The sequence below is a fragment of the Sceloporus occidentalis genome, unplaced genomic scaffold (genome assembly GCF_023333645.1).
Source record: "Sceloporus occidentalis isolate IW3139 unplaced genomic scaffold, rSceOcc1.0.p SCAF_1, whole genome shotgun sequence".
Taxonomy (NCBI): Eukaryota; Metazoa; Chordata; class Lepidosauria; order Squamata; family Phrynosomatidae; genus Sceloporus; species Sceloporus occidentalis.
The window spans coordinates 320,560,071-320,572,164 of NW_028316981.1; the positions used below are offsets into that span (position 1 = coordinate 320,560,071).

General features: G+C 48.9%; 1 protein-coding gene across 1 annotated transcript in view; it reads left to right on the forward strand.

Moving 5' to 3' along the window:
- Positions 1–12,094, forward strand: part of LOC149324314 (alpha-2-macroglobulin receptor-associated protein-like) — a 40,489-nt gene that overhangs the window by 15,570 nt on the left and 12,825 nt on the right. Inside the window, exons 5-7 of the mRNA XM_089498887.1 lie at positions 4,086–4,268; positions 4,512–4,594; positions 5,824–6,000. Coding sequence (XP_089355013.1) covers positions 4,086–4,268; positions 4,512–4,594; positions 5,824–6,000 — 443 coding nt within the window. The remainder of the gene's footprint in view (positions 1–4,085; positions 4,269–4,511; positions 4,595–5,823; positions 6,001–12,094) is intronic.

A 12,094-nucleotide genomic window follows, 5' to 3' on the forward strand; every position in this document is an offset into this window, starting at 1 on the left:
CCCCTGGCGCTCCGCTCCCCCCGTCCAGTTGACCCCATTCAAAGGCCAAAACGTTCCTCTTTAAATACTCCAAATCCGATCCCGAATCAAGGGATAATAACCCTGGGGCAACCCTTCCATTTTTTTACACCGGTTTATAAGCCTCTAACCCGAATTAAATTAATAAACTGAATTGGATTCGAATCAAAGTAGAAACGATATCGGGTTATTCTAGAACTGTTCTAGAGTTAATTTGGGTTTCAGTAGGAACACTACACCTTGGATTTGAGTTGTAACCCGGTGTATAAGCCAGTGAGAACAACCCCATGCTGTGAACTGAGAACCTGTTTGAAGGCATTGAACTGTTGGGTTCAGCTCTTCTGTGTTCACTTGCTGCAATAACACACACACACACACACACGCACCTGGCATTAATATAATGATAACAATAACAACAACAACAACAACAATAGTAAATGTTATGTATATCCCACCTCTCCCTGAGGCTGGAGGCAGCTTAGGGCAACACAAATCCATCCCTAAAATACATAAGGCACCCACAATAACTAAAGCCACACAATCCCCTTATTCCCCTCAAAGCAAAAACAGCAGCATTATCAAACAGCGGCTAAAACAGGTGAAAGAAGGCGAATGGAAGCCCAGCTGCCTCCCAGTCTGGGAAGATGCCTCCGCAGCGCAAGCGGAGCAGGAGCCCCTCCGAGCCCCGGTTCTGGGGGAAGGGGACACAAGGGAGCCCCTCCTCTGCCCCATGAAGCCAGGCCTTGCGAAAGGGCCAGAGAGAGAGGCGCCTGCCGTGATTGTTGCTTTTGTGTTGCCACTTGGGTTGAAGGTAATTCCGCATCTATTCTTTAGGAGGACCAAGATTTGCTCCTTTTGCTCTTAATTGCTTTTGTTTTGATGATGGATGATATTTTTCTGTTTATCTTTTATTCTTTAGTTTAAAAATTTAAAAATATATAAAATAAAAATATAAAAATATTTATTACATTTTAGAATAAATTTAATTTAAAAATTAAAAAAGTTAAAAGTAAAAATAATTTAAAAATGCACCTCTCAGACGCAAAGACACAAACGCACAAAGACACAAAGACACAAAGACACAAAGGCACAAAGACACAAAGACACAAACGCACAAAGACACAAAGATACAAACGCACAAAGACACAAACGCACAAAGACACAAACGCACAAAGGCACAAAGGCGCAGGCACACAAAGACATAAACGCACAAAGGCACAAGCACACAAAGGCACAAACGCACAAAGGCAAGCACACAAAGGCACAAACGCACAAGCACACAAAGACACAAACACACAAATGCACAAAGACAAACACACAAAGACACAAACGCACAAAGACATAAAGACACAAACGCACAAGCACACAAAGACACAAAGGCACAAACACACAAAGACACAAAGGCACAAACGCACAAACGCACAAAGACACAAACGCACAAAGACACAAACGCACAAAGACACAAATGCACAAAGACACAAAGACACAAAGGCACAAAGACACAAACGCACAAAGGCACAAGCACACAAAGACACAAACACACAAAGACACAAAGGCACAAAGGCACAAGCACACAAAGACGCAAAGGCACAAACGCACAAAGGCACAAAGACACAAAGGCACAAGCACACAAAGACACAAAGGCACAAACACACAAAGACACAAAGGCACAAACGCACAAAGGCACAAAGACACAAAGGCACAAGCACACAAAGACGCAAAGGCACAAACGCACAAAGGCACAAAGGCACAAAGACACAAACGCACAAACGCACAAACGCACAAAGGCACAAAGGCACAAAGGCACAAAGACACAAAGACACAAAGGCACAAGCACACAAAGGCACAAAGGCACAAACGCACAAAGGCACAAAGACACAAAGGCACAAGCACACAAAGACACAAAGGCACAAACACACAAAGACACAAAGGCACAAACGCACAAAGGCACAAGCACACAAAGACACAAAGGCACAAAGACACAAAGGCACAAGCACACAAAGACACAAAGGCACAAACGCACAAAGGCACAAGCACACAAAGAAACAAAGACACAAACACACAAAGACAAACACACAAAGACACAAACACACAAAGACACAAACACACAAAGACACAAAGATACAAACGCACAAAGACACAAACGCACAAAGACACAAACGCACAAAGGCACAAACGCACAAAGGCACAAAGGCACAAGCACACAAAGACACAAACGCACAAAGGCACAAGCACACAAAGGCACAAACGCACAAAGGCACAAACGCACAAAGACACAAACGCACAAAGGCACAAAGGCGCAGGCACACAAAGACACAAACGCACAAAGGCACAAGCACACAAAGGCACAAACGCACAAAGGCAAGCACACAAAGGCACAAACGCACAAGCACACAAAGACACAAAGACACAAACACACAAATGCACAAAGACAAACACACAAAGACACAAACGCACAAAGACACAAACGCACAAGCACACAGACACAAATGCACAAAGACACAAACGCACAAAGACACAAACGCACAAGGACACAAAGACACAAACGCACAAACACACAAAGACACAAACGCACAAAGGCACAAACACACAAAGACACAAAGACACAAACGCACAAAGACACAAAGGCACAAACGCACAAAGGCACAAGCACACAAAGACACAAACGCACAAAGGCACAAACGCACAAAGGCACAAGCTCACAAGCACACAAAGACACAAAGGCACAAACGCACAAACACACAAAGACACAAACGCACAAAGACACAAACGCACAAAGGCATAAAGACACAAAGACACAAACGCACAAAGACACAAACGCACAAAGACACAAACGCACAAACGCACAAAGGCACAAGCACACAAAGGCACAAGCACACAAAGACACAAACACACAAAGACACAAACACACAAAGACACAAAGGCACAAACGCACAAAGACACAAACGCACAAAGACACAAACGCACAAAGACACAAAGGCACAAAGACACAAGCGCACAAAGACACAAACGCACAAAGACACAAACGCACAAAGACACAAACACACAAGCACACAAAGACACAAGCACACAAAGACACAAATACACAAACACACAAAGACACAAACTCACAAAGACACAAACGCACAAAGGCACAAAGACACAAACGCACAAAGACACAAAGACACAAACGCACAAAGACACAAAGGCACAAAGACACAAGCACACAAAGGCACAAAGACACAAACACACAAAGACACAAACGCACAAAGGCACAAAGACACAAATACACAAACACACAAAGACACAAACACACAAAGACACAAAGGCACAAACGCACAAAGACACAAACACACAAAGGCACAAAAACACAAGCACACAAAGACACAAACGCACAAACGCACAAAGACACAAACACACAAAGGCACAAAGGCACAAGCACACAAAGGCACAAAGACACAAAGACACAAGCACACAAAGACACAAATACACAAACACACAAAGACACAAACTCACAAAAACACAAACGCACAAAGGCACAAAGACACAAACGCACAAAGACACAAACACACAAAGACACAAACGCACAAAGACACAAACGCACAAAGACACAAACGCACAAAGGCACAAGCACACAAAGACACAAACGCACAAAGGCACAAGCACACAAAGACACAAACGCACAAACGCACAAGCACAAAGACACAAACGCACAAAGACACAAACGCACAAAGACACAAACGCACAAAGGCACAAAGACACGCAAACCTTCAGCTGCTTCCTAGGACTGCTGTAAAACCTTTGCAATTCTAACTTGCAGCCTCCTTTGCTCCTAACTCTGGTTAAGTTTTACATAAGTGAAGTTCTGGCCTTTGTATCATGATCTATCTATAGGGGATACTCCCACGTTTTGTAGCTCTTCCCACCAGAGACCCTTCCTTCCTTCCCTTATCTAACATCAAGCCCTAGAACTGACAAGAGGTTTCCCCATAGGAAGCAAAGGGGGACCGGAGGGGTATCTAGTGGAGTATGTAGGGTGAAATTCCCCAGCATTTGCCCCATTTGCCCTTGCACTTCCTCCTTCCCAGACCTCCATAAAAACATGATCACCGCCTTGGAGGACGAAGCGGAGGACGTGGCAGAGGCGAGTCCCTTCAAGGAGGAGCGGCTGCATAGGAAGCACTCGGAGCTCAAGGAGAAGCTGCACAGCATCAACCAGGGCTTCGAGCGACTGCGCCGCGTCACGCACCAGGGATTCGACGCCGACAGCGGTACGGAGCGGCGTGACTTTGACATGTCCGTGGGACGTCTGGATGGGGCCCTTGGCCGGGTCACGCCCCCGACCCTCCTGGTCTTTAAACAGCAGAGGCTGGATGGCACTCTGTCGATGGGGATGCTTTGATGGAGGAGAGTTCCTGCATGGCAGAAGAAGAAGAGGGCTGGACTGGACCAGGGCCCTTCTTGGGTCTCTTCCAACTCTCTGGTTCTATGAAATGTCAATCTTGTCGTTCCAGAATTTCAAGAGCCGCGGGTGATTGACTTGTGGGATATGGCCAAGTCCACCAATTTCACGGAGAAAGAGCTTGAGTCGCTTCGGGTGAGATAAGGAAACTTGTCTTATTATTATTATTATTATTATTATTATTATGCTGCTTTATTTATATAGCGCTGTAGATTTACACAGCGCTCTCCATACAAACAATAAGATGGATAAATTAAACCTGCCCATGTCTTACAGTCTAAGAAATAATAGCATAATACATATAAATAATGCATAACAATACAAGAAAGGGTTCAGTCAAGTAAAGCAGGCAACAAATAATATAATAGGATATATAATATATGATATAATAATAACAATAATCATATATAAATATAATATTATTATTAAACATAAGAGGGGTGTGATGTCAAACAATATAATTAACAAAAACAACAATAATAATTAATATAATATATAGTATATAATACATAATATAATAATTACATTATAATTATATAGTAAGCTGCTCTGATAGCCTTTTGGCTGGATTATTATTATTATTATTATTATTCATATATAAATATATTATTAAACATAAGATGGGGCACAATATCAAACAATATAATTAACAACAACAGCAATGATAAAAATTATTTGATATTGCACCCCTTGTTAGGTTTGCTTAGCAATAATGATAACAAGTACTAATGGTAGTAGTGTAATTATTATTATTATTATTATTATTTAAACCTAATTAATTAACATAAACAACAGAGCCATGGCCAAAACGTGTGGAAATAATTAGAAGTGTTCAGACCAGCCACTGAAAAGAGGAAACCACCGTTTCCCTTTCTGCCTAAGTAATTAATAATAATTCTATATGTAATATATATATATATGTGTGTGTGTGTGTGTGTGTGTGTCTTTTTGTGTGTGTGTCTGTGTGTGTATAATCTATATAACATTGCCATTTCTTAGGTCTGCAGAAGGCAAAAGGCCGGCATCCTCTCTTCAGCGGCCAGCCTTTCCTTTCTGCACACATAATAAATAGCAATATTACCATTTAATGTAATTTATCAGATTATAACTATTATGTTATACTAGATATATTATAGTATATTTTATATTATTACACTATATTATATACTCTATTATATAGGCTATGATATGAATTCTATTACTATTAAATCTCCCTTTGCTATCCAAGGATCACCCAGTGCCCTGGTGAGCGAGGGGCAATCCCCGCTTGGCTGGCTTCCGACATTCGGAAGGGGCGCCATCTGGCCTTGCGCCTGCGCACAAGAGCGCACCCTTGCTGACGGCGCGTCTCTTTGCCTTTCCAGGAGGAGCTGAAGCACTTTGAGGCCAAGGTGGAGAAGCACCTCCATTTCCAGAAGCAGCTGGAGATCTCCCACCAGAAGCTGAAACACGTGGAAGGGACCGGCGACCGGGAGCACCTCACCAAACACCGGGAGAAGCACAGCGCTCTGGAGGAGAAGACCAAGGACCTGGGGTACAAGGTGCGTCTCCCTTTTTGCTGGAGGAGGAGGAGGAGGAGACCCCAAGAAGGGCCCTGATCCAGCCCAAGCCCCTTCTGCCAGGCAGGAACTCTCAATCATAGAACCATAGAGTTGGAAGAGACCTCCAGAAGGACCATCCAGTCCAGCCCCATTCTGCCATGCAGGAAATCTCAATCAAAGCATCCCCACTGACAGATGGCCATCCAGCTTCTGCTTAAAGACAGCCTCCAAAGAAGGAGACCCCACCTAAATCTTCATTGAGGAAGGAGTGTGTTCCTCTGTCGAACAGCCCTTACTGTTGAGCTGGAATCTCTTTCCCTGGAGCTTGCATCCATTGCTCCATTGTGTCCTCTTCTCTGGAGCATCAGAAAACAAGCTTGCTCCCTCCTCAATATGGCATCCCTCCAAGTATTTAAACAGGGCTATCGTATCCAAGGAAGGAGACCCCACCATATTCCACTCTCGAACGGCCCTTACTGTCCAAAAATTCATTCCTCCTAATGTCATAGAACCATAGAGTTGGCAGAGACCCCAAGAAGATCCCTGATCCAGTCCAACCCAATGTGGCCATGCAGGAACTCTCAGTCAAAACATCCCCCTGATGACAGAGGGCCCTCCAGCCTCCAAGGAAGAGGCTCCAGCAGAGTCTCCAAAGGAACAGCCCTCATTGTCAGGAACCATAGAGTTGGAAGGGACCTCAAGGACCATCCAGTCCAGCTCCATTCTGCCATGCAGGAACTCTCAGGCAGAGAGGCATAGTGTTGGAAGGGACCCCAAGAAGGGCCCTGGCCCAGCCCAAGCCCCTTCTCCTGCCATGCAGGAACTCCCAATCGAAGCAGCCCCCTTTTGACACAGGGCCATGCAGCCTCTGCTTAAGGACCCCCAAAGAAGGAGACTCCACCAAAATCTTTGGTGCAGTATATTCCACTGTTGAACTGCTCTTACTCTCAGGAAGTTCCTCCTCATGTTGAGCTGGAGCCTCTTTTCCTCCCATTGGAATCCATTGGTTCCTATTCTCTGGAGCTGGGAAAAACACAAAAATGTTGCCCTAAACCAGGGGTAGGCCACCTTTTTGAGCCGGGGGCCGGGTTGCTGTCCCTCAGACAACTGGGGGGCCCAAGCCAAAAAATAAATAATTAAACAATTTTTTAAACAAATTAAATATATAAATAAACCAGGACAAATGTAGGACAAAATTTTCAAATGGAGGACACTTTTAAAAGAAAATGGAGGACATGCGAAAAAATGTGCTGGTTTTTTAAAAAATGTTAGTATAAATGCATGTTTCTGAGGCTTCTATAGACAATTGCCCCCCAAAGGCCCCGGCGGCAATCGGCGGCAGGACCGGGCTGGGGCCGGTCCCAAGGCCTTGCCGGGCCGCATCCTGCCCGCGGGCCGCTGGTTGCCTACCCCTGCCCTAAACCAAAATGATCAGACGAGCAAAAAAGTCCAGGGAAAGTGTCAATAGAGAAATGTATAAAAGGTTTCATAATATACATGTTTTGCCAGTAAACATAAAAGGCTGGGAGCTATAGATCCCAAATAAAACCAAACGCGTTTCGACTCACATTTTCCTCAGTGGGAAAACACTGGCTGTTGTAGCAGCACAAGGCTTTCTCTATTCACATGGAGCCATCCAGTCTAAGTAGGAAAGCACACTAGGCAATCAAGTCTGGATCCTGGATGCTGCTGCACTGGATTGCAGTCCTAATGTAGTGTAGCAGCAGCAGAAAGCGAGCTCTCCCCCATCTCCATAGGTTAGTCTCTGGGGCAGCAGAAAGCGAGCTCTCCCCCATCTCCATAGGTTAGTCTCTGGGGCAGCAGAAAGCGAGCTCTCCCCCATCTCCATAGGTTAGTCTCTGGGGCAGCAGAAAGCGAGCTCCCCCATCTCCATAGGTTAGTCTCTGGGGCAGCAGAAAGCGAGCTCTCCCCCATCTCCATAGGTTAGTCTCTGGGGCAGCAGAAAGCGAGCTCTCCCCCATCTCCATAGGTTAGTCTCTGGGGCAGCAGAAAGCGAGCTCCCCCATCTCCATAGGTTAGTCTCTGGGGCAGCAGAAAGCGAGCTCTCCCCCATCTCCATAGGTTAGTCTCTGGGGCAGCAGAAAGCGAGCTCCCCCATCTCCATAGGTTAGTCTCTGGGGCAGCAGAAAGCTAGCTCCCCCATCTCCATAGGTTAGTCTCTGGGGCAGCAGAAAGCTAGCTCCCCCATCTCCATAGGTTAGTCTCTGGGGCAGCAGAAAGCGAGCTCTCCCCCATCTCCATAGGTTAGTCTCTGGGGCAGCAGAAAGCGAGCTCTCCCCCATCTCCATAGGTTAGTCTCTGGGGCAGCAGAAAGCGAGCTCTCCCCCATCTCCATAGGTTAGTCTCTGGGGCAGCAGAAAGCGAGCTCCCCCATCTCCATAGGTTAGTCTCTGGGGCAGCAGAAAGCGAGCTCCCCCATCTCCATAGGTTAGTCTCTGGGGCAGCAGAAAGCGAGCTCTCCCCCATCTCCATAGGTTAGTCTCTGGGGCAGCAGAAAGCGAGCTCCCCCATCTCCATAGGTTAGTCTCTGGGGCAGCAGAAAGCGAGCTCTCCCCCATCTCCATAGGTTAGTCTCTGGGGCAGCAGAAAGCGAGCTCTCCCCCATCTCCATAGGTTAGTCTCTGGGGCAGCAGAAAGCGAGCTCCCCCATCTCCATAGGTTAGTCTCTGGGGCAGCAGAAAGCGAGCTCTCCCCCATCTCCATAGGTTAGTCTCTGGGGCAGCAGAAAGCGAGCTCTCCCCCATCTCCATAGGTTAGTCTCTGGGGCAGCAGAAAGCGAGCTCTCCCCCATCTCCATAGGTTAGTCTCTGGGGCAGCAGAAAGCGAGCTCTCCCCCATCTCCATAGGTTAGTCTCTGGGGCAGCAGAAAGCGAGCTCCCCCATCTCCATAGGTTAGTCTCTGGGGCAGCAGAAAGCGAGCTCTCCCCCATCTCCATAGGTTAGTCTCTGGGGCAGCAGAAAGCGAGCTCCCCCATCTCCATAGGTTAGTCTCTGGGGCAGCAGAAAGCGAGCTCTCCCCCATCTCCATAGGTTAGTCTCTGGGGCAGCAGAAAGTAAGCTCTCCCGCATCTCCATAGGTTAGTCTCTGGGGCAGCAGAAAGCGAGCTCTCCCCCATCTCCATAGGTTAGTCTCTGGGGCAGCAGAAAGCAAGCTCCCCCACCTCCATAGGTTAGTCTCTGGGGCAGCAGAAAGCAAGCTCTCCCCCATCTCCATAGGTTAGTCTCTGGGGCAGCAGAAAGCGAGCTCCCCCATCTCCATAGGTTAGTCTCTGGGGCAGCAGAAAGCGAGCTCTCCCCCATCTCCATAGGTTAGTCTCTGGGGCAGCAGAAAGCGAGCTCCCCCATCTCCATAGGTTAGTCTCTGGGGCAGCAGAAAGCGAGCTCCCCCATCTCCATAGGTTAGTCTCTGGGGCAGCAGAAAGCGAGCTCCCCCATCTCCATAGGTTAGTCTCTGGGGCAGCAGAAAGTGAGCTCTCCCCCATCTCCATAGGTTAGTCTCTGGGGCAGCAGAAAGTGAGTTCTCCCCCACCTCCATAGGTTAGTCTCTGGGGCAGCAGAAAGCGAGCTCCCCCATCTCCATAGGTTAGTCTCTGGGGCAGCAGAAAGCGAGCTCCCCCATCTCCATAGGTTAGTCTCTGGGGCAGCAGAAAGCGAGCTCCCCCATCTCCATAGGTTAGTCTCTGGGGCAGCAGAAAGCGAGCTCCCCCATCTCCATAGGTTAGTCTCTGGGGCAGCAGAAAGCAAGCTCCCCCATCTCCATAGGTTAGTCTCTGGGGCAGCAGAAAGCGAGCTCTCCCCCATCTCCATAGGTTAGTCTCTGGGGCAGCAGAAAGCGAGCTCCCCCATCTCCATAGGTTAGTCTCTGGGGCAGCAGAAAGCTAGCTCCCCCATCTCCATAGGTTAGTCTCTGGGGCAGCAGAAAGCGAGCTCTCCCCCATCTCCATAGGTTAGTCTCTGGGGCAGCAGAAAGCGAGCTCTCCCCCATCTCCATAGGTTAGTCTCTGGGGCAGCAGAAAGCAAGCTCCCCCATCTCCATAGGTTAGTCTCTGGGGCAGCAGAAAGTAAGCTCTCCCGCATCTCCATAGGTTAGTCTCTGGGGCAGTAGAAAGTGAGCTCTCCCCCATCTCCATAGGTTAGTCTCTGGGGCAGCAGAAAGCACGCTCTCCCCCACCTCCATAGGTTAGTCTCTGGGGCAGCAGAAAGCGAGCTCCCCCATCTCCATAGTTTAGTCTCTGGGGCAGCAGAAAGCAAGCTCCCCCATCTCCATAGGTTAGTCTCTGGGGCAGCAGAAAGTGAGCTCCCCCATCTCCATAGGTTAGTCTCTGGGGCAGCAGAAAGCGAGCTCTCCCCCATCTCCATAGGTTAGTCTCTGGGGCAGCAGAAAGCGAGCTCTCCCCCATCTCCATAGGTTAGTCTCTGGGGCAGCAGAAAGCGAGCTCTCCCCCATCTCCATAGGTTAGTCTCTGGGGCAGCAGAAAGCGAGCTCTCCCCCATCTCCATAGGTTAGTCTCTGGGGCAGCAGAAAGCGAGCTCCCCCATCTCCATAGGTTAGTCTCTGGGGCAGCAGAAAGCGAGCTCTCCCCCATCTCCATAGGTTAGTCTCTGGGGCAGCAGAAAGCGAGCTCCCCCATCTCCATAGGTTAGTCTCTGGGGCAGCAGAAAGCGAGCTCTCCCCCATCTCCATAGGTTAGTCTCTGGGGCAGCAGAAAGCGAGCTCTCCCCCATCTCCATAGGTTAGTCTCTGGGGCAGCAGAAAGCGAGCTCTCCCCCATCTCCATAGGTTAGTCTCTGGGGCAGCAGAAAGCGAGCTCCCCCATCTCCATAGGTTAGTCTCTGGGGCAGCAGAAAGCGAGCTCCCCCATCTCCATAGGTTAGTCTCTGGGGCAGCAGAAAGCGAGCTCTCCCCCATCTCCATAGGTTAGTCTCTGGGGCAGCAGAAAGCGAGCTCCCCCATCTCCATAGGTTAGTCTCTGGGGCAGCAGAAAGCGAGCTCTCCCCCATCTCCATAGGTTAGTCTCTGGGGCAGCAGAAAGCGAGCTCTCCCCCATCTCCATAGGTTAGTCTCTGGGGCAGCAGAAAGCGAGCTCCCCCATCTCCATAGGTTAGTCTCTGGGGCAGCAGAAAGCGAGCTCTCCCCCATCTCCATAGGTTAGTCTCTGGGGCAGCAGAAAGCAAGCTCCCCCACCTCCATAGGTTAGTCTCTGGGGCAGCAGAAAGCAAGCTCTCCCCCATCTCCATAGGTTAGTCTCTGGGGCAGCAGAAAGCGAGCTCCCCCATCTCCATAGGTTAGTCTCTGGGGCAGCAGAAAGCGAGCTCTCCCCCATCTCCATAGGTTAGTCTCTGGGGCAGCAGAAAGCGAGCTCTCCCCCATCTCCATAGGTTAGTCTCTGGGGCAGCAGAAAGCGAGCTCTCCCCCATCTCCATAGGTTAGTCTCTGGGGCAGCAGAAAGCGAGCTCCCCCATCTCCATAGGTTAGTCTCTGGGGCAGCAGAAAGCGAGCTCCCCCATCTCCATAGGTTAGTCTCTGGGGCAGCAGAAAGCGAGCTCCCCCATCTCCATAGGTTAGTCTCTGGGGCAGCAGAAAGCAAGCTCCCCCATCTCCATAGGTTAGTCTCTGGGGCAGCAGAAAGTGAGCTCTCCCCCATCTCCATAGGTTAGTTTCTGGGGCAGCAGAAAGCGAGTTCTCCCCCACCTCCATAGGTTAGTCTCTGGGGCAGCAGAAAGCGAGCTCCCCCATCTCCATAGGTTAGTCTCTGGGGCAGCAGAAAGCGAGCTCCCCCATCTCCATAGGTTAGTCTCTGGGGCAGCAGAAAGCGAGCTCCCCCATCTCCATAGGTTAGTCTCTGGGGCAGCAGAAAGCAAGCTCCCCCATCTCCATAGGTTAGTCTCTGGGGCAGCAGAAAGCGAGCTCTCCCCCATCTCCATAGGTTAGTCTCTGGGGCAGCAGAAAGCAAGCTCCCCCATCTCCATAGGTTAGTCTCTGGGGCAGCAGAAAGCTAGCTCCCCCATCTCCATAGGTTAGTCTCTGGGGCAGCAGAAAGCGAGCTCTCCCCCATCTCCATAGGTTAGTCTC